Genomic DNA, 21,815 nt, shown 5'->3' with positions numbered 1-21,815 from the left:
TCCCTTGGCTCTGGCCTAGGCACATGCATCCCAAATCCACAGTTTTATAGTTTATTTCTTTATTGTGACACAATTTTTTGGTGCGTTTTGGCAGTTGCCCTTGTAGTAGGAAGCCTGCAGGGCAGAGCAGAGGGATGCTGCTGTCCCTGCCCTGCCGCAGGCTGGCCTTGGCGCCCTCGGACACGGTGACAGCAGGGACAGGCTCTCCCAACTCACTCCTCAGTAGCTTTCTAGGCACTGATGGTTTGTCTTGTGTAAAACCCTCTCGGTGGAGAGGGAACAGTGATGACTAAGTCATAAAAATCCTTCCTCGCTGAGCAGGCTGCTCTACAGGGACTAGCTCCGCAGCCAGGCCGAGTGAGGTGGCTTCAAGTGGAAAGTCTGGGTTGAGGGGGCTGCTGCCCCTGAACTTGGAAGGAAAGTAGGGCCTGGCAGTGCTCAGGATGACTTGAGGCGACAGGACCAGCAGCAGGCCTTCCTGTAGTACCAGTGTGAGCACAGCTTCACCTTCAGCACCAGCACGCAGTTGGCCGTCGCTTTGTCTTCACAGACATCTTCTGGGGAGCAGAAGCACACACAGGGGGGGTTACAGAGGAGATGTGCTTCCCCAGCATGGACCTCAGGGACAAAGCCATGGGCTCCTCCACCTCCCTGCCCTCCCAGATGTACCTGGTGCCTCCGTGGGGCACGGCTGGAGTTGGCAGGTCTGCCTGGCCTCTGGCTTGGCAGCGGGGTCACAGCCCTGAGCCAGCGCCTCCCCCTGGTAGCACTTCACCTCCCGCAGTCGCACACCAGCACCACACGTCTTGCTGCACTGTCGGGGTCAAGAAACAGCAGAGAGAGCATGAGAGGCATTTTCTGTTTTTCTACAGCTCCCAAGTTCTTTGCTTTACTGAGGTCTCCCAATCCCTGCTTTAGATCCCTGGTCTTGAGGAGGTTTGGGTCAAATGCCACACTGATCTCAAACTTACTCTCCCTTTTTTTTAGCTGGAGGAAAGCATCCTTGGGTTGGGGCAGAACAAGGGTGAGTTTGCTTTTCATCTCTTTGCTGCAGCTCAGAACTATTTTTGTTTGGAGTGTTGATGCTGTGACAGAAAATTGAGAAAATGGCTGCTATAAGCCAGCCACAGCTCCCCAGTCTTCCCATACCCTAAATGTTCACCAGTTACTATTAAGGGAAAGAGGGATAGACAAAACATAGACTTCTGTCAGTGGAGCAGACATGGCTGTGTCCTGCATGCCTGGAGTGTGGTGCATGCTCTTCTTGAGGCAATAACCCCCATGCTCCAAGATTTTGTCCAGCTTGCATGTGCCTGTCTCTCATCCTGCTGCCTGTTCTGCAGAAGAGCAGAACTTGGGGTCCCATTGAGACTTGACAGATCCTTGGCAGAGCAGAATTTGGGGTCCCATCCAGACTTGGCAGATCCTTGGCAGAGCAGGCTGCCAGAGAGCCTCAGCACACGTCCTGCTCCACCAACCAGGGCTACAAAGCCTCCCCTGCCCCTTGCCCACCACCCCCAGCCCTACCTGGGACCAGGAGGTGGTGAACCACGTTGAACACGGCCTCCTGAAGCAGACAGCTTGTTCCTCAGGCTTTGGAGAGGTCTCACAGCGTTTCTCAGGGTACTCCCTGTACAGCCCGTTCTCCAGCCCCACGCACAGCACCAGCCGGGTCTTCACCCCTCGCCCACAGCTGGCATCGCACTGCGAGGGAACAGAGCAGCCTGGTGACAAATGATGCTCCAGCTTCAGGCTAGAGGGCATTCTGCTCAGAAGGAAGGCTTAATGCCTGTGCTAACACCAGTCTAACAGAGGGAAGTGCTGCCCAGGCCACAGGAGCAGGGACAGATGCTGGTAATTAGTGTTCAGCTGAGTTCACCTTGGCTGGCCTCGAGAGCAGCTACCACAGGGCGCCTGCAGCAGCCAAGCTAAGACTGCAAGAGGCTGTTCCTGTCTTATTTTATGTGTAGCTCTGTTCTGAAAATCCAGATAGGAAATGCATCCTACATCTTGGAGTACTGCCAAGCTTTCTGTGGGCCCAAGGGGACCCAAGTGGTGCAGTGCAGGTGATGTGCACAGACAAGCACTGCTGAACTCAGAGCTATGCAGGCTGAGCTGGAAGGGCTCTCTCCCTCAAGACACCACCAGGAAAAGCAGCAGGAGGCAGGATCTGCTCCCTGATGCCCATGGAGGCAGTTGCCAGTTTGAGATTTCACTGCTTTGAGTTCTTTTTCACCACAGCAGGGCCAGTACAGCTGCCTTGCCTCTGCCCTTAGTCACCCTGAAAACTCAGAGCTCATCAGTGGAGAAACACAGCAAAGAAGCTGGCATAGGCAAAGGTGGAGAGCTCAGCTGGTGTTTCAGAGCTCTAATGAGTTTCACAGCCACGTCACAGCTGAAAATGGCACTTCAGGACTGTGTGTGACCCACCTGGAGGGCCAGAGCAGGGGAGGGCTACAGAACTGCCAGGTTTAACCAGCCTGTGCTTGTTACTGGTGCTGAAGGAGGCTCAGCTGAATGCAGTCAGCAGCTATAAAGGGAGCAAAGTGAGAAGAGAGGCTTAGCCATATTGGAGGGAAGAGGGCTTGGCTGCTTCCCTTATTTCCTAGAAACCTTCTTCCTTAGTGCTATATGGATCCCTGTCTTGTTCAAGACTTCAAAGAAAAAGCCCAAGCCTCACAACTGACTCAATGTGTTTCATTGGATACTCTTGGATTTGGATCAGCATGTATGGCAAAGCATGAAGTCTTTTGGCCTTGAGCAACAGAAAGAGAGTAAAAAGATGTGCAGAGACTGAGTGTTGGGTGGAACAGAGCACCTGGACCACGTTCACTGGACTGTAATCCCTGAAGCAAGTATGCTGTTATGGTCTGGATGTGAGTTCCAGCACAGGGATCTGGGCTGCGGTTCAGGTTTACCTCCAGCTGTTGTTTATCAGAGACGAGGCTGGTTTTGTTCAGATTTTCTCTTTACTGGTGGGAAACTCATGTCCTCTGTGGGGGTGAGTGAAGACGGCTCTGAGGAGCCAGGTGGGAGAGCAGTTTCCTCAAGGTATTGCTGCCCTCCCGTGGAGCTCCTCGGGAAGGCAGCAAATGCCACAAACTTTGGGGTTTTTATGGGATACGGCAGGGACAAGCTGGGATATTCACTACTCCTTCCCCCTTTCTCAAAGGAGCTGGGGCAAGGATACAGATCTATGTCTGGAGGTACAGCTGTGCTCTGCCAAGGGAACCAAGCTCCCACCGCATCCTGAGGGATATGGGGTGGAAAGGAGCTCTGAGGATGCAGGGCTGGGCTTGGCTTTACCTGCTCCCACTCCTGCTCCAGCCAGTGTGCGGGGCAGTTCTTGTCTCCACACGGGTGGACAGCCAGGGGCTTGGTGGCAGGGTCACACTGCGAGCTGGAGATCACCTTGCCCTCCAGGTTGCGACACGCGATGAAGCGGCTCATGCGCCCCTCGCCACACGAACCTGAGCACTTGGAGAGCAAAAGGCATTTAGACACATCAGAAAGCAGGGAATTGGACACGTCAGGGTTGGGGGTGCCAGTAGAGTTGAGTCCAGAGTCCAGCCCTGGCACTGGGACTGTTGCACTGGATCCCAAGGGGCTTTAGAGGTTCATTTAGTCAGGGGCTTCCCTTCTCCAGGTGCCATGAGCTTCCCAGATTATTGACTAGAGCCCAGCTCAGAGTTAACCAAAATATACAGCAAGGAGAGGCAAACCCAGAGGTTATTTTAGTTTCTGTAGCTTGGCCCTGCCCGTGGAGAGCCGACAGAGCTCTGCAGCAGATCTGCCCAGCCGCTCCCACCCTCCAGCCCGGCGCTGGGTGCCAGAGGCAGCGCAGCCGGACTCACGGGGCCCCAGTCGGAGGCGGTCCAGCGGCGGTCGCAGGGCGGGCCCGTGCACTCCTTCTCGCTGCTGGGCTTGCGGGACTCATCGCACAGCGGAGCCTCCACGGAGCAGCGCACCTCGCGTTTCATGGTCCCCGCCGTGCCGCACCGCGCCGAGCACTGCAAGGGACACCCCGAGTCAGCCCCGGCGCTCAGAGCACAGAACAAGGTGGGGAAGCGGCTGTGCCGCCTCCTGTTTTCCTCCTGCTGCTCTAGGAGGGAGGGGAAGGGCCCCAGCAGGGACAGAAAAAGGTGTGTCCGCCTCTGTGTCTGCCTCTACCTTTGCTACTCGTTTATTTTGGGACTTAGAGCTCCCACACATCAATGGGCTGATGCTCAAACTGCTGTTCAAAGTCACTGAGCCACAACCAGAGCAATCAGTCAAAGGCACTGCAATGGGCTTTTAGTTTTTTTGTATCTCCATGGTACTGTTTCCCAATGGTCCCTCAGTTTGGATCCTCCAGAAGAGGAAGCTTCTTGCTGGCAGAGCTTTCACTTGGTTACTGTCCTGCTTTAGAAGTGACCTTAGAAAAAATGTTTTGCAATGGACTTTGTCTGCTGAGCAGTGCCAGAACAGGGCAGCTACAGATAAAGGCACTCCTTGTGGGGAACCAGGGTGCAGTTGGCCAGGGGCTTCCTCAGCACCCAACACCTGCCAGCCACCTTCCTCAGCACCAACCACCTCCCCCCCAGCCCTGGCTGCTCAGCTCTGGGAGCAAAGCTTACCTCAGACCACTCAGAGAGCTCCCACTGGGGCCCACAGGCCTTGTTCTTGCAGGCTTTCCTCTCCATGGGCCTGGCCAGGCCTGCTGCCTCGCAGAGGTCATCGTAGACAGAGCTGTCAAAGCCTGGCGCCAGCATCTTCCAGCAGCGCACGGTGCGGTACTGGGAGCCCTCGCCGCAGGTCCGGGAGCACTCGCTCCACCGGCTGGTCTCCCACCTCCACGAGCAGAGAAGGCACAAAGGAACACCCAGGTAAGGGGGACCAGGGGCATGGGGTGGCAGAAACTCAGGCTACACACCCAGGGCTCCCTCACCCAGCAGCTGCTGCTGTGGCTCTGCTCATCACATCTGATTAAATGTGGTTTGGGCCTTTAGCAGGCAATTCAGGTCTCAAATTCTTCCCCTCTTTTTGCTTACAAGGGGATGTGAGGTCTTCTTAGTTTAAGCATACTTTTCAGCCCAAAAATGGCTGTATGCCTTGAGCAGAAAGTGATCCTTTAGAAAGATATCTCCCTGTGGACAGCTAATGTCACTTCCACTCACCTAGGCTGGCAGTCTCTCCCTGTGCAAAATTCGTGGGTAGGTTCTGGTCGGGTCAGGGCGTCACAGTAGGATTCATCCACTTCCACTCCATCATAGCGCACACACATGGCATAGGAGGTGCTGATACCTGCTGGGCCAGCAACAGGTATGCTCAGCCATGCTCCATCAGAGCCAAGAGCCTCCTCCCACCAGCATTAAACAGCTGGAGTGCTCACTGCATCTGAAACTCTCCCTGCCATATAAAGATCCATACCAGGATTCTCTCCCTTAATAGCCCAAAAGGACCTCACATGATCAGTCACCTGAAGCCAAACCTACCTGAAGTGCAGGTGGAGCTGCAGGGGGCATAAGCTGAGACTTTCCACCGATACATGTCAGCCAAGCTGATGTCGTCGTGGCCCACGGGGCTCACATCAAACTCATTGCTGTGGAAAAAGGAGGTGGTGTGAGCTAAAAATGAAAAAAAATGCTGCAAAAATGAAATATAGGGAAATTCCTCCTTGCTGTCTTTGAAGATGGAAAGAAAGCCAGTGTTTCTGCTTTCCATTTCCCCCACCTTGGGCAAGGCAGACCACTGATGAACAGAGAGTGCAAAGCCTTGATCCACCTCCCAAATTCAACTAGCAAGGAGGAAGCATCATTCATAGTGAGTCTTGTGTATATCATGGTTTGCCAACCACAGGAGTGCCCTCAGCCTCAGCTTGTACCTCGCCTCGAGGCATGATTTGAGTTGGAAAGGGAAGCTCAAGCAAGGTCCCTCTCATATCATATGATGTGGTGGGCAGAGTTCATATGTGGCTCGCCAGAAATATTTAAAAGCTGGTCCTCAGTCTCCTGCCAGATGTTTACAGAAGCTTCAGAAGCTTATGTGCCCAGAAGAATGGGACAGGAAGGGTATGACATGATGGTATATGTGGATATGTGACATGCTGTGGATTCCTGGCCTTGTTTACAGCCATACCAGGCCCTTCAGCACCATTTAAATGGATCCTGAAATATGTTCCAGGAGCTCCATGTCAGGCCAGTTGTAACAATCAGTCCTTGGAGGAAGCACCTACAGCAGCTTCCATGGATAGACACTGGTGAGTGGGGGCATCAAGGACAGCAGGGGACTGGCTTGGCCCTCCCTCCCCAGCCAACCATGCCCAGGAAATCAGGTGCCACCTTTCAGTGCCAGGGGCTCGCAGAGGCTCTGCCTGGCTGGTGTTGGCAGTCGGGCTGGCCCCGAGCAGAGGGCTCTGCACAGATGCCATCGTGCTGGAGTTGGCTGCTTCCCCCTGGCTCCCAGCAAACACCTCCACCTTCAGGTCCTCCAGCGAGTTCTTGCGAGCCAGGGCTCTGTGGAGGCCCTGTGGCCAGTGGGGCCAGAGCCTGGCTGTGGAGTTCCTTGGTGCCAGCCTGGCTGCCAGGGGCTGCAGCTCCCTGCAGAAGGCGGCGTTGTGGGGATCTCGGTGACAGAGGCGCCTGAGGAGACGGAGCCTGGAGGACGTCCCACGGCTCTTCTCTGACAGCTCAGGTCTCCTCATGCTGTAGGGCACAGCTGTGCTGATGGAGATTTGGTTGAACCTGAGAGCTGGAAATAAGATACAAGCTTTAACTATATGGGATGGCTTGTATTTCAGTGTGTGGCTTTTAACAAGGCAAAAAAATTCAGTGTTCAGCCTAAAAATAAAAAATTTCTACCAGGGAGCATCAGCAGGCTTTAATTGCCTCAGGCAAGCCCATACTCTGTCCACCCACTACTCTGGAGCCCCATTTAAGCTTCAGTCTGGACCTTCAGTCCTGGGCTGCACAATGCTGCACGTGTTCTTATTCCTGAATTGTTGTATGGCTCTCCTAGGTCAGTCTCAGATTCGACTTGTCCCCTGATGATCACTGGACTGTTGCCAGGCCCTATTGCTGTCACTGCCCTACCTGCCAAGCTCAGGAAATGAGTGAGTGCCCTGCCTAATCCATATTACAGGATCACAGAATGAACCAGATTGGAAAAGACCTTTGAGATCATCAAGTCCAACCTATGTCCTAACACCTCCTCACTGTGGCCTCCCTCTCACAGCCTCTCCTTCTCTCACAGAGCTAGTGGCCCTTGCTGCTCCCTGAGAGTCTCCATCCCACTATTTACCATCCTTCCCTCCTGTTCACCCTGATGCTAAAGCCACCTGACATTTCAAGAAGACCACTGCAGAATGTCTGCTTCCACTCAATACAATGGGGGAAGGGAAAACAAAGCAACCAACCCAACTCTGTTTCTCCACCAACTGCTGCTGCTTCCTCCTCCTCTTCCTCTCCTGCTGTGTTTGCATGGTAGACCTGTCTGATCTGAAAGTCATACTTCTCCTTCTCTTCACTTTGTTCCCAGCCCCAGTCCTGGGTCTGAGTGGTGGAGTTGGTCTGGAAGAAGTGCGAGGGACCAAAGTCTAAATCTTCTTGCCCTTCCCTTAGAGGAAGCTGTTCACTGGTGTCATCTGGTGACAGGGAGAGCCATGTGGCATTGAAATCTGTCTGGACAGCTCTGGAGTTGGCTGGAATGGGATGGCTCTGGCTGGTCACTGGTAGGTGGTGATAGAGAGGCCTGGCAAGAGCAGGGGCTGCAGTTCGGAGAGGCGGTGTCCGTGGCACAGTGTAATCGTAAGTTATGTGAGGCATTTTCCCATTAAAGTTGTAGTACTGGAGGAAATGGGGAAAGAAAACAAAACTGCTTTTATTTTAAGGGTGTGAATTTCCCAAAAGCCTTTTCTAGCCACATCTGTTTGGTGATATTTGTTAAGAGAAGACAGCATCCTCATAAATCCAAAAGGAAAGCCCCCACCCACCTGCCTGGCTTCCTCAACCCCCCTACACCCAGGTTTGGCTTGGGAACAGGGTTCTACTCCTGTTATCTGAAGGAGGCAGGAAAGCCCAGAGCTGGTTCCCCACATACCATGGCATTCAGAGACTGGTTAGTGGGCCCATGAGCTATGATGTACTCCAGCCCATCCGAGTTCAGGCTCGAGGGCCGCCGGTACTTGAAGACGGTGCCAGCCACCCTGAAGTTCTGAGGGTTGTCAATGGCAGAGTTGCCGTTGAAGAAGAAATGTCCAGATTCATCAGCAAGTGCTTCAAAGAGAGAGAAAACAGACAAATGGGAGATTCTGCAGAACTCTGGCACTGAGGAGAGCAAAGAGCCCACAAATGAGGAAAGCCCAGCAGAAACAGAACCCCAGGCCCTGCCCATAGCAAACTTGGGTTCCAAATGTCTCTCCTGGCACTGGAGATGTGGTAGCCTTGGTTTTTGGAGGGATGAAGCTCCCATGTAGCTACCCTGGAGGAAATGCTCTCTGTAGGTCTCTCACAGCATAGGTGGGAGTGCAGAGAGCCTCCTCCCAGCTCCCAGACAGCTGAACTGGGGTCTCCACACCCATCCAGCTCCTCTGCTCACCCAGGATGTTTTCTGTTTTCCTGCGCTCAATGATGAGGATGTCTGTGGCACCAGCAGGGATGTTGGTGATGAACACGTAACCTGAGGAACAGAACAGAGCATGAGGAGACCCCCAGGGCAGAATAAAAAGGTCTGGGTGGGAAAAGCAGCTCATGGGACAAGTGTGTTTGTAGGGAGGCAGCACTGCCCTTCAGGAGCAGGGTGCCAAGGACCTAAATGCACATTGCACCAGTCTGTGAGCTCTCATCCCAGATCTCTGCAATCCCATTAACAGATCACCATTACGGATGTCAGTCTGAGCACTGCTGGGTTTGGAGTCGGGAAGGAACTGCACAAGGAAACAGTCTGGCTCTGGGGGTGTGGATGAATGTGCTTTCACACTCTTTCTGGCAAGAGCACAGAAAAAAAGCTTAGTAGTGATCAGGGCTGATGCTGAACAGAGGGTGGAAAAAGAGCATAGGTCCCCTCAGCTCCTGACTCCATGGAGTTTGTCTCAGGAGTAACATAAAAATTGACCTTTAAAGGGAGAGGAAATAAGAGGCTTTTAAAGTTGCATGGTTTGGCAGTTTGTCTTTCCCGCTGGAAACGCAGGTCCTGTCTGTTCTGTAAGATATTATGAGGGCTGGAATGGGAGCCCAAAACTGTACCCATACTGCTACAAGGGGTAGGACCATCACCCCTGCCCTGGAAAGGGGCCTGAGTGCTTTTCTAGGCTGCTCTTTGTAGGGAGTGAGGCAAATTGGTGAAACAACATCAGTGTGAAACGTTGTTCCAAAACATCCTCAAACCACAGTTCGTTAATTACTAATGAGCATACCACAGTCCATTCCTGCTGTGGTTGGAGGACAGGGCCATCAGGCTGCAGGGAACCTCAGCCCAATTTCAGAGGGGTCTGTCCCTCAGCTGTGCCAGCCACAGGACTGGGGAAAGCAGGAGATTAAATGCAGCTTGAAAAAATGCTGTGACCCTCATCATAGCTTAAGTTTCAGATGAACACGTAGCACAAATAAAAGAAGATTCATTGATCTCTTCACATTATCTGAGGTGGGCAAGATGCCAAAAATCAATAGGAACAAATAGATCCCCAGCTGCTTCCTATTCTAAACAGGTGAAGGGAAACCTTACCAGCCTAATATAGAGCACATCAAACCAATCTCCTCTGATGATTAAGTGAGAAGGACAGAACACAGGCGTTTAAGCAGGGCTGGTGGCACTCCTCAACTTTTTCCACCAAGCAGCTGGGAAAGCTCCTACCCACGTTCAAGCCAGTCCCCCTCCATGCCAGCTGGTGGTGAGAAGTAGCAGGTGAAGTCTCCAGACTGGTAGCAGGGAGTACCTATCTGTGAGATTGCCTTTCGGAAGGTGCCCGAGACACGGTGGCAAGTGCTGCCGTCCCCTCCACACACCCTGCATCTGTCCATGGTCCGGGGCGAGTACAGGCTCCCATCGCACCCAACTGGCTGCAAAGGACAAAACAAGAGAGGGTTTCCTGGGCCAGCTTATCTCCACAGGGACAGGATCTTATCCTGTGTGCTCCTCTGGGGAGGTTCTGGGGGTAGTAATGAATGAATCCAATGCAAGGCCTCTGTTTCAATTCCCCTTGGCTTTGCCATGACAGGAGGTCCAGCCATGCAAGTAAAATCCCAATTTCTCTACAGCTTCCTCCCAGGGCCTCACCTCACACTTCCCATTGATGCAGACCCCTTGGTAGGTCCTGTCCTTGCAGGAGGTACCATCCTGTGCTCGGGCCATCAGCTGCCTCTCTCCACTGCGGGTGGTGCACTGGAGGTCACAGGGCTTGTTGGAGATGCTGGTGTAGTCATCTGCAGGGACAGAGGCACAGGGTCACCAGGCAGCTCAAGGTGCCCAGAGATGGGCAGTGAGGAGGGGACCTGCCCCTTGTCCCTGCTGATGGTTTGATGTCACCCTGGATGATCCTGCCACTTGCAATGACACCCCAAGGCCACGGATTTTACAGTAGCAAAGGGGTCACGGTACGAGGCTGCACTGAGGACTGTGCCAAGCAGAAATATTTCCTGCTGGCAAACCCTCTTCCTTGCCATGCCCTTGTAGTGCCATCACTGTGCCCAACATGGGAATGGGCATCAGCAGATCCCAGGCCACACATAAATGCACAGGAGCACAAAAAGGGCTGTAAGAGGGGCACTGACTGTGTGGGCTGGTGGCCAGCTCTGCCCCGTTCACCTGAGCCGCTGCAGATGTTCCATGTCCCCTTGGCAGCTGATGGAAAAACAGGTGAGTCCAGAAACAGGGTAATATCTCAGGTGAACTCAGTCTGGGCCTCAAGGGCCAACTGGACACCCATGTGAAGTCACTGTGTGGGAAATGGATGAGCAGCCTGTTCAGAGCAACCCAGAGCAGCCAGGAGCATCCGTTCCTTGTCCCCTTGGACTTTACTTTTCTGTGCCCCAGAAGATCCTGTGGGTGTCTTCTGACCCTCACCCCTGGTGTGAAGTTGTGAAAACCCACCTGGATAGAGGGGCATCCAGTGGTAATAGTGCTTCCCAAAGGCTTTGGCATTGAAGCTGGAGCACTGCTGCTGTTTGAAGCTTGCTGTGTTGGCTGGGCAGGGCTATGGAAGGAATAAATGCAATCAAAAAGCTCCCTAGCTCACAGCCATTCTTGTGACAGCTGCTTGTCCCTGTTCCATCCTTGCAGGATGAAAATGCCCTGTCCACCCTGGAAGGAATTGGTGATGGGCTTGGAGGTCCCCTAAGGGAGGCAGAAAGGCCAGGCCTCATTGCAAGGGCCTCTCAAACAGCTGCATTTAACAGCCCTGCAAAAATTCCTTCCAGCAATGGGAAAAGCAGCAACAAGAAAAGCACACTGGAAAAACTTCATCCCTCCCCTCACCCCACAACAAATATGCTTTTACATCCTTTTGTCCCATCTCCCAGTCCCAAAGAACAGAGCCCATCTCTCACATCCTCAAAGGCACACCATCCACCACCCCAGGAGAGGATCATATCCCTTGTCTCCATCCTCTGAGGGACCAACCCCACCCCCAGTGCTGGTGATTTTGCAGCTCCAGGTTGGACCCCCTGAGTCCCACATCCCCAACAAGGACCAGGCAGAATTGGAAGTGGTTCTCACCTGCTGCTGGCACAGTTGGTAGTGCTTGGCTTGACCAACACACATGGTGCTGTTTGTTCCCTGAGGCATCTGGAGCCTGAAAAGCAGAAGTTTCCTGACATGAGCTGGAGGTCTGTGAAGTACCCAGGTACTGAGGATGACACAGGAGTCAGGCCTGACTTAAGTGGGAGGAACAAGGCAGGTGTTGCATCAGACTGGCCAACATCTCCTCTGAAACACATCTTCAGTGCTTTTAGGTGGGCTGTGTGGGATTTTAGCTGTTCTTGTTTTGGGGTAGGTTGAGCAGACAGGGAGCACTTGCAGTATTGGCACCCCTGTGTCATTCACCTCGGAGCTCCAGAATGGCTGATGTGACCAAAAGACAACAGAACCTGATGGTCCATCCCTCCTATGGATGTGCCCAGGATTTGCAGTGACTGAGGGAGGTGATTTCAGAATCCACTGTGCCATAGGCAGAGATGGTGCCTGTCAGGCCACCCCAACAGATTTTCAGAGAAGGCTTGGTACAGGTGATGAGCCAAACCCATAGGAATTTCTCAACACTTGAATCTTTCACTCTGGCCAGCGTGAGCTCTGCCAGAGATACTGGGCTGATGCAAAGACAGAAAAAATTCTTGAAAGCTGTGCAGGTGTATGGAGAGTGGCTGAGACCACAGGTTAAGGCAAAGCAGTAATGATCTGCAAAATAATTTCGGCAGTGTGTAAAGATCTGGAGCAGACAATGTGTAAACAGCACTGGGAACTGAGGGTACAAGATCACCATAAGCACATTCAGGCTGGCCTGGTGGAGGTACAGCAGCTGTCCCTCCAGAGCAATGCTCTACATGACACAGGCAGAGCCTACATTTGCAGGAAGACTTCAAAAGTACCATGCCTTTCAGAAGCACAGGCTTCCTGCAGACTCAGGCAGAAATTGTTTCAAGGCCATACCTGGCTCACACTTAAGCCATTCACCTTGAAGCTGCAAAAACCTTTGGGCTGGGATTTCTCTTTTTTTTTTTTTTTAATTCAGATTTGATCCCTGGACTAAAACACCACAGCAAACCCTTCCCTCCCCAGCTGTGGAGTCAAGGATAAAGCTGGCATCAAATGCAGAGAAAAATCTCTCTTCTGGAAGCAGGCAAAGGGCAGAAGGGCTGCTCTGGCTGTAGGGGTGCAGGACAGCCCCAGGCTCCCTCCCTGTGCTGTTCCCCACTGCTTTCCCAGGGTGCTGGAGAGGAGCAGCAGCAGCAGAGACATCCAGGGAGGCCACAGCTGGAGGGAAGGTCCTACAGCACATCTGGACCCTCACCATGCTGTCAGCCAGCTCACCAAAAGGAAGTTTTCTGCTGCAGGAAGGAGGGCAGGCCAGGGGCCCTGCTCTGAGTTGCTTTGCTCAGCAGTGCATTCATGCAGAAGGGAGAGCTGGCTGTGCTGCAGGGTGCCTGCTCTCATTAACAGCCCACCAGCCTGGGGCAGCAGGGTACAGAGCTGCTGGGGGACCAGGAGGAGGAGGGGGAATTGGTGGCAAGGTAGCCCAGAGAGGACAGCAGAAGTTCAGGCAGCTGCAGTTCCCCTGCTCTCCCCAGTCCCACAAACCCAATCCCACTGATCCCAGCACTGCTACAGCTGCAGGGGACAAATGCAGATGCTGCCAGGTGACAGCCAGATAAATGACAGAGGGGAAAAAACTTGCCAGCTCTGCAGGGAATAAAAAGGGGAATCTCAATTGCTGAGATGTGGCTGAGCTGGCTGCTGCCAGCTCAAGTCCCCATAAGGTGTCTGGCAGCATGTGCCCACATCCTGAGCACAGGAACTGGCCACAGCAGCCATGGCAGTGAAGGTTTGTGAGGGAAAGAAGAGGAACAGGGCCAGCCCATAACCCTGTCACCTTCAGGACTCCAAGAGAGGACCAAGCCCTTGCTCCCCATCAGACAAGTCAAGCTGAGTGGGTGCCATAGGGAACCTGTCACCTGCCCTCTGCAGCGCGCTCCTCCCGTCACCGCTGCCCGCACACCACAGCTGCCTTCCTTCCCCAGAGGCCACAGAGGAGGGAATGGCTGGCCCTGCAAACCCAGGAGGCTCAGCCCCACAGCACAGCTCTGGGGCACCCCATTGCCCTGGCCAGGGGCTCAGGCTGGCCCCAGCTCACCTCTGTGTCAGGCAGTGCCTCTCCCGGGACGCGACTCCCCCTCCGCAGGAGCGCGAGCAGGTGGACCAGGAGCTCCACTCTCCCCACCACTTGGTGACTTCTTCATCCCAGGTGCCAGCTCCATCTGCTGCCTCACTACTGTCCTGACAGAAACAGAGCATTGTTAGCTGGAGAACCTGGCTCCTCACCACCAAAGGCAGCTGTCCTGTCACCTCCTGAAGGTGGGACAAACTCAGGGTCTGATCCTCTGGGGCCACACCAGGATCTCAAAATCAGAACTTCCCTCCAGGACTGAGTTCTGCATGGGAAGCAGGATGCCTTGGGGTCTCATGGGATGGAGAAGGGCTGTAGGGCTGGACATATGTGGTAGAAAGAGCAGCTGCAGCCTGGCCCCACAGCATCAGTCCCAGCACAGCTCACACCTGGCTCAGGAGAGAAGAGGAAGAGCTGCAGCTCTTGGCCATGCCAGGGAGCTGGGACTACTCAGGTGTCAATCCTCAGAGCTGCATTTCCATGAATAACCTTCCCTTTGTGACTAAAGCAGCTCAGATCCAGGCTCCTCATCCCCCAATAATTTTCAAGAGAGCTTCAGAAGCAGAGCCTCTCCCCACAAACCCCACTATGCTCAGAGGAGGAATGCTCCCTCTCCCAGCACACCTTTCTGGGTCTCAGCCTTTAAATTTGGCAGACCTGAGCTTCTCTGGCCCCAGTAGGCTGCTGTTGGCTGTGCCTCCACAATTCCCAGCAGGTAAGCAATTCTCTGGTTTAGTTGGGTTTTTTTTTTTCCTGGCAGTATTTTCCTGTTTAGTGTCTGATGGTCTAAAAGCTCCCAGGGACTTTGGCAAACTTGCCTGAGCAAGAACCAATCTGCTGTTCAGTGAAACACAGCTGTGAGTAGTGTTGAATGCAGCCCTGAGTTTAACACAGGACAGTGACTGCAAGGGATTTATCCAGCTAAAATGCCAAGTGTTTAAATATTAATGGACAAAAATTAATACTCTGTGTGTGTGTCAAGTGTGCTTTCTTAAAGCAAGGGCTCAGGGAAGTTGTATCAGTGCTACTGGTAGCAAAACATGCTGGGTTTACTTGGGCCTGTTGTAAACAACCTTCTGCAAAGCAGAACTGATGGATGGCAGAGAAAACTCTGCAGGGTTTGCTCATCTCTAAATGTGCTCTGCTCACTGCTTGGGCTGTCTCTTGGCTTTTATGCTCTTTCAGGGTGTAGTAAAGCCAAAGTGCTCTTCATTTTGTCGTGTAATTCCTGCCTGAGAACTTGTGTTTCCTCAGTGCCTGCCAACAGAACAGCCTCTGGGCAGAGGAGATGCAGCTGCTTTATGCAAATGGTTTTAAGTTGTAACTTAAATGGTTGCAATGTGCACAGTGCCTCTTTCTGCAGGCCAACTCTGCTGCAAAAAAGCACTGTGTTACCTGATGCTTTGCTCTCCAGTGATTGCAATTGCTGATTTCAAAAACGAGATAACAAAACTCTTTGTTGTACTTCAGTGTTCTGGCTGGAGCTGACAGGGACCAAATGCTGTGGCCAGCAGCTGAGCTGCTCATTAGGAAAGTGAAATTAAAACAAACAGACGTGTTTTCAAAAATACCTTTTTCTCTTCTTCCAAACTATCATCATAACCAATTTCCTATGAGAATTTTTGTCTTGCTGTGTATTATCAGACTGTAAATGGAAATTCTGACTATGCAGCTTCCACACTTACAAAGGAAATAAACCAAAAGTCTCTCATTGTAAGGGATTTTCAGCTAAAATCTTTCCCTGACCACTCCTATGCTGCTTTGTGACACATTTTTCAGGGCTGGGGTGGAAGAGCTCTTCACAGCTGTCAGGAAGGAGAATTCCAGTGATTTATCTGGTGGCTGAGTGGAGAGCTCAGCACAAAATTGATTCTCCCATAGCTGGAGGAAAAGCCAAAGCTGGTGTCTTACCCCTTCCATGAGGCACATGGGCTGCCTGGACAGAAGATAAAAACATGAGACTGACAGAAGATAAAAACATGAGTAGCTGTAACCTACAAGGCAGCCCTGCCCTGAGGATCTTGTGATCCCAACACGTGAGAAGGGGCAGGAGGAGAACAGGTGAAGTGAAATCATCTGCTCTGTGTATCTACCCCAGATACAAAGCAGGGTTTGTGTGTTTGGAATGGTGAGAAGCTGCAGGCTCCTCTCAGGGTTCCTGCTCTTGGGGTGCTTTGCCTGGGTGCAAGGAGATCAGGGATGTGGGGGCACAGCTGAGGTTTGGGGGAGGTGAGCATCCCTGCCTTTGTGAGCTTCTTTCTGTGAGAAATAGGATAGGACACATCTCTGCACTGCACCTCAGTGACAGGATGAAGATTTATTGGAAGATGCTGGTCAGGGAGATTTGTTCTTTTAATAGAAAGTGTTCTCCCATATCCATAATCCCTGCTCCTGCTTCCTCTCTGTGCTGGAGGAATCAATCACTTTTTAAGTAGATTGATTTGGCTCTCAGGTTTTCCATGACCAAGCTCCCTTGCCAGACCTTCCCTAGGAGCATTTATTTTCTTGTGTAAGCAAGGACAATGCTGAGCTGTCCCCTTGGCCATGTCCCTTATGGCTTGACTGCATCTGAGTCCTAGGCCTGGACTAGGAGTGGGAACTTCAGGTACTTGGAGCTGGAGCAGCTGGTTCCAATCTGTGCTGAATTTATTGTATTGTCAGAAATAAGTCTGCATTGACCACAAGACACAAATGGTTCTTGTTTTTAATTGAAGATATATGCATTTTCCAAAAGTCTAGATAATAAATTAAGGACTGTGGGACAGACTCCAGATTAGATTAACTCCTAGCTTCAGTTTCCCAAGCCTCTCAACAAATCCCAAGAGTGAATTCTGGACAAATGAATCCCCCTCCCCACCTACTCCTCACAGAGGGAGAAATAAAAGGGGCTGAATTTTGAACTCTTTTGCACTGTCCTGGTTATGGGAGATGCTGGAGCTGCTCTAATTTGCACTCTGCTGCACAATCATGGAAAAGGAGCAGGCTAGAAACACCAGAGCACAGGAGATGCACGTGGCTCCAGCCAAGGGCTCTGCCTAGAGGAGACATATTTCCTTAGGTGATGTGAATTTCCATCCCTAGAAAAGACAGACCATATTCCAGCTCAGCCAGGTGCTCCCCACAAGAATTCCCCCGAGGTCCTTGTGGTTTGGCACCTGGTGGTTGCAGAGCTGCAGCTTTTCCTCTCTGAGGCTGACCAAGGAATTCCTGTGCCTGCACACCTGTGCTGGAGGCCATGGCAGGGCTGCCCTCCCATCCCCTCGCTGGGGGAGCAGAGCTGGCAACCCCAACCTGCAGGGAACTTTTCCAGGATAAAATGCCTGTCTCCAGCCTTGCCAGTATCACAGGAACACCACTCTCCAAGCCAGTGCTACTGAAAGCTCTCTCTGCCCAAGCCAAGGCCCAGCAGCTGCTTCCCCTCTCCCCCCTGCCAAACAAAGGCTGCCACAAGCAAAAAATGCTTCAGCCCTGCACAGAAGGGTGGGCCTGGCCTGACGTCCTATCGGATTTCCAGGCGGCCTTTCTGAAGTTTAAAGGGATAAAATAAATTCTCCACTGCCTCTCTGTCATGCCCTGGACCAGCTCAGAGCTACTCTGGCTTTCCCAGAGACCTGGGAATGACTGCAATTACCGTGTCGGTGGCCCAGTCCCCCGTGTTGCTCATTGTTGTGCCTAATCTTGAGATTCATTAGAGCCTGGCTCCTGGGAAAAAAAGCTGTCTGGGAAGAGAGACCACAAACATGCCTCCTTAATAGAGGAGCTGGGGAAAAGGCTCTCTCTGCAGCCTTGAGGGCTGGGCCACCACTGAAGGGCACAGTAGCTGTCGTAAAATGTTCTGCTCAACCCTGTGTAGGACAACTCGAAACAGCAGCTGAAAATGAAATAAATTCTTCCCAGACCTTTTCTGAGGCTGTTAACTCTATGTCCTCAACCAAAAATCTCCACAATCCCTTTACTGAAGGGCTTCTCTCTACAGCAAACCCACACCACTTACTGAAATACTAAGTAGCTTCAGATGTCTGAATGCCTGGAATGAACGGCAGATTATTATCTGGGAATGAATGACCGTGTTCAACGCCCCTGGTTTGGGTTCCCCATCTCATTCTCTGACTAAAGCTGTGGTGATACACTCCACCAGAGCCCTGAGAAAAAACAATAGCAGTTGCAATTATGCCCCGATGTTTCACAAAAGAATTGGGGTTTGTATAAAGCTATTTCTCATCCTGTCATTGTTTTACACTATTTGTGTAGACTAAATAGTCTGTGTGAGAGATTCAGTACTGGAAGCAGACACAAACCCAAATTTTCCCTAGAAAAGCTGAAGCAAGGTACCTGAGGAGTTTTTCATAGGGGCAGGTATCTGAGGTAAAACAAGCAATGCAGAATAATTTTTAAGGGATCAGGAAGAACAGTAATCTGTGGGAAAATGGAAGGGGATCCTTGTTGAGGATGTGGAATTGCAGCAGATAAGTAAGAAAAATCTGGACATGTAATGACGCACAGATGAAAAGCAAATTAGAAAACCAGTGAACAGAAGTCAGTGGAGAAACGACCAAGTTCTGTTCATAATCCTGCCATGACAGAAAGTTCACAGGCAAGTGCTGCACGTCATAACAAAACACTGGGTCCAAGTCAGTTAGGCCATTCCCTGCAAGCAGGACCATCCTCTTACCCTGGGGCAAGCTGCTAGAAAGGATGGAAAACTGGGAAGGGAGAGGAGGGAGTGAACATGAGACACTTCTATCACCAGGGTTTGCAGAGGCATTGAATGCCGTTAGGAAGGAAGTTAGTTGGGAAGTTGCTTGCCCAAACTGTGGACTGAGGTTTTCTGACACTCTCTGTAAAATGTTTTATGTGGACAACGGGAGGGCAGGAGGAACCACAGGTGAGTTCCCCAGTGGGTATTTTGTGTGCTGCCCTGTAGTAGAGACCAACAACAATCAGTAGCAGCCACCGGGACAATTCACAGCACATCATGTGTGATCAGAGGGCTCCGTGGGAGCAAGGGAACCTTCAGGGCAGAGCTGGTGTGTGTTTATGCTGGGGAGCCCTCTTCCCACCTGGGGATGCCCTTGTCTGAGGTGTTGTGCAAACACAGCTGCTGGGGCAGGGAGTGCACACGTGTTGATGGAGCAGTCCATCCTGGTCAGTCCCGAATGAAGGATTTCACATCTGTTTAGCTTGACCTGGCTTGCTCTGCCTGAAGCTTCCGATTTAGCCCTGCAGCTCAGGGTAAACAGAACAGGCAGCAGATGTGCAGGGAGGTGAAAGCAAAGTGGGAATGAGACACTTGAGCTTCAAAATTAAGACAAACCCCAGAACAGGAGACACTGCTGCTCCTCAAACCTGAGTTATCCCCAGTAAATCTGCAGTGTCTGGTCTTCTCTGTGTCTAAAACGGCTCATGTGGGATTGCTTTATCCCAGCCATGAGTCTGGGGGTGGGAAACACAGCCCAAAACCCTCTTCCTTTAGCAGAGCAGAATTCCTTAGGCAGCAAAGAAATCCGGCCGGGTTCCCCTCGAGGAAACGGGAGCGCCGAGGCACAATGCAGGCAGTGACCCGCGGAGGCAGGGGCACTGCGGCGCCCCGCGAAGCCGGCATTCCTGCCGGGAACACGGATTTCTGCCCGCCCTGCCACGGGCACGGGGGCCATTCACCCCGGCTGGGCCTCGGGAAGGAGACGGGACAGGCACGGGGGTCTCGGTGCTGCGGTGAAACAAGTGCCACGGGAGGAGGGCCGGGCTGAGGGCTCCTTTGTGGTGCGGAGAAGAGATGAGGGCAGCGCGGGGCGCTGATGCCTGGACAGGCTCCCCATGGTTAGTGGGGAAAGCAGCTGCCCAAAGCCGTGCTCGGGGTGGCGGGGAGGACAGGGAAGGGGGAAATCTGTTTGTTTCCAGCCCTAAATTTGAGCCAGCCTCCTGCTAGGGACGAACGTGGAGGGATGGACGTGGTGGGCAGCTTCGGGCGAACCCCCAGGCAGAGGAAGGCGCCGCGCCCCCGTGGTCCCTCTGGTGATGCTGGGACCCTCTTGGTGCATCCTCACACCCCCATCAGCCTTTTGTTAGTGCCAGGCACGGCAAGCGGGCAAAGCCTGCTCCTCGGGGTCACCCTGGGGGACAGGCGACGGAACCCCCTTGCCGAGCAGCGCGGGAGGGAAGCGCGGGGATCCCGGAGCTCGGGAACCTGAAACCTGCGGGGAAGGGCGAGGGGCCGCGGCTCGGACCCCTCTGCGTCCGTCCCTGCCCCGCCGCGGCTCCCCGAGGGGAGGGAGGACGGGAGGGAAGGAAGGCAGGAGGGAGCGAGGGAGGGAGGCTCGGCGCTTACCTTATCGCCGAGGGGGGCGGCGGCGCGGAGGAGGAGGAGGAGGAGGAGGAGGAGGAGGCGGCGGGGAGCGGCGGCCATGCCGCGCTGCTGCTGCCGCTGCCGCGGAGGAGGAGGCGGCTCGGCGGCCCCACCAGCGGCGGCTGCGGGCGCGGCGGGGCCCGCGGAGCGCGGCCCGGCATGGCTGGGGGAGTTAATGACTTTACAACCTGCCGGGTGGCGGGCGGCGACCCGCGGCGCGGCCGCTCGGCGGGGGAGGGATGGAGGGATGGGGTTGGGATGGGGATGGGATGGGGATGGGATGGGGATGGGGGCCGGGCGCTCCTCGGGCCCCGCCGCGCCCCGCCTGCCCCTCGCACCGCCCTGCTGCCGCCTCCCGGGCTCGGAGCTCTCCCGGCGCTCTGTGCGATCCTTTCCGAGCCCCCGCGGCCGCCCCGGCACCGAGAGGTCCCTGCGGAGCCACCCGCGCTGCCCCTCGCTCTCGAGCGGAGCGCTCCGCTCGTTTCCTCCCGCACAAAACTCTTTTGCTGCCCGATTCCTCCTTCCTGCCCTCTGGAGGCAAGCTCTGCCTGCCAGGGGATCCCTCTGCCCGGGCTGGAGGAGCCTGTGCTCCGTGCTGGGACAGAGCACAGCATCCCCCAGGACACGGGGGGCTGCTCTTGCTGTGTGGTGGTTGAGTCACAGAATCCTAGAATGGTTTGGGTTGGAAAGGACTTTAAAGACCATCTTGTTCCACCCCGTGCCACGGGCAGGGACACCTTCCACTATCCCAGGTTACTCCAAGCCCTGTCCAACCTGGCCTTGGTACTTCCAGGGATGGGGCAGCCACAGCTTCTCTGGGCACCCTGTGCCAAGGCCTGCCCACCCTCACAGGGAAGAATTTCTTCCCAATATCCTATCTCATCCTGCCCTCTGGCAGTTTCACCCCATTCCCCCTTGTCCTGTCATTCCATGCCCTTAAAAAACCATCTCTCTCCCTCCCTCTCTCTTCCAACCCCTTTAGGCGCTGGAAGAGGCTCCGATCTCTTGGCCTCTCCTTTCTGGGTTGCCGTGCTGGTGGTCAGAAGGCAGCTTTTGGCAGGGAGCTGCCAGTGGCCGTGCTGGCACAGCTGGGCCCTCCGGAGCTGCCTGCTGTGATCCACACACAGGCTGTGCAGAAATGGCATCAGGTGTCCCCGGCCGGGGCGGGCAGCGGCGGCTGCTGCCTGCCAGATGTGCTGTGTTTAGTGCGGGAGGCGACCGGGTCCTCAGCGCTCCCTCACCCAGGGTTTCAGCCCCCAGGTGGAGGGAGGAGAGGGAAGGACAGGGATGTCAGCAGGGGGACTCCTGATCAAAGCTGTCTGCCGGCAGGGAGGGGATAGGGGAGGAGGGGGCGATCTGCTTCTGACCCAGCCGGGGAAAATGAGAAGCACTGACAAAGAACACGGCTGTGCCTACAAAAGCAGGGAGGGGAGAAAAGCTTCAGCCAGCTCCTGCCCTGCTGCAGCCCCGTGTCAAGTTCCTCCGGAGCCAGCTCCTGCCCCGCAGATAAGAAAAATTGTGGAGGGGCACGGAGGTGGGGGAGAGGCTGTGCCTAAGCAGAAAAAGGGGCTGGCTGGCTCCAGCTGAGCGAGTTTCAGCAGTTTCAGCTCAGTTTCAGTG

At 53.8% G+C, this 21,815-nt stretch overlaps 1 protein-coding gene across 3 annotated transcripts; it reads right to left on the bottom strand.

Annotated features, from left to right (window-relative positions):
* Positions 1-42: 42 nt before the first annotated feature.
* On the bottom strand, positions 43-20,447 carry LOC129123912 (ADAMTS-like protein 2). 3 transcript variants are annotated; one of them, XM_077181983.1, is made up of 18 exons: positions 20,178-20,447; positions 13,820-13,957; positions 11,689-11,764; positions 11,065-11,167; positions 10,252-10,397; positions 9,911-10,034; positions 8,575-8,655; positions 8,077-8,252; positions 7,394-7,823; positions 6,321-6,729; positions 5,475-5,581; positions 5,157-5,286; positions 4,617-4,830; positions 3,855-4,010; positions 3,307-3,477; positions 1,528-1,704; positions 670-814; positions 43-557 (listed from the first exon to the last, which is right to left on the bottom strand). In XM_077181983.1, the coding sequence occupies exons 1-18, from the start codon at positions 20,354-20,356 to the stop codon at positions 439-441; spliced, it is 3,081 nt and encodes a 1,026-aa protein (XP_077038098.1). In that variant the 5' UTR covers positions 20,357-20,447; the 3' UTR covers positions 43-438. The 3 variants fall into 3 exon arrangements, with proteins under 3 accessions (XP_077038098.1, XP_077038099.1, XP_077038100.1); XM_077181984.1 differs by having other exon boundaries at positions 5,157-5,283; XM_077181985.1 differs by having other exon boundaries at positions 5,157-5,283; positions 13,820-13,962; positions 20,178-20,384.
* Positions 20,448-21,815: the final 1,368 nt, after the last annotated feature.

This window comes from Agelaius phoeniceus, chromosome 8 (genome assembly GCF_051311805.1).
Source record: "Agelaius phoeniceus isolate bAgePho1 chromosome 8, bAgePho1.hap1, whole genome shotgun sequence".
NCBI classification, from domain to species: Eukaryota; Metazoa; Chordata; class Aves; order Passeriformes; family Icteridae; genus Agelaius; species Agelaius phoeniceus.
The sequence above is the reverse complement of the archived record's forward strand: the minus strand, read 5'-3'. Positions and strand labels throughout refer to the sequence as shown.

Bases quoted from the DNA above. Each gene is read 5' to 3' on its own strand.
- LOC129123912 (XM_077181983.1), bottom strand. From the start codon at position 20,356: ATGCCGGGCCGCGCTCCGCGGGCCCCGCCGCGCCCGCAGCCGCCGCTG. The intron at 8,253-8,574 runs GTGAGCAGAGGA...CTCTCTTTGAAG, and splicing joins GAAAACAGAAAACATCCTGG to CACTTGCTGATGAATCTGGA. The intron at 4,831-5,156 runs GTGAGTGGAAGT...CTGCTCGTGGAG, and splicing joins GGGAGAGACTGCCAGCCTAG to GTGGGAGACCAGCCGGTGGA.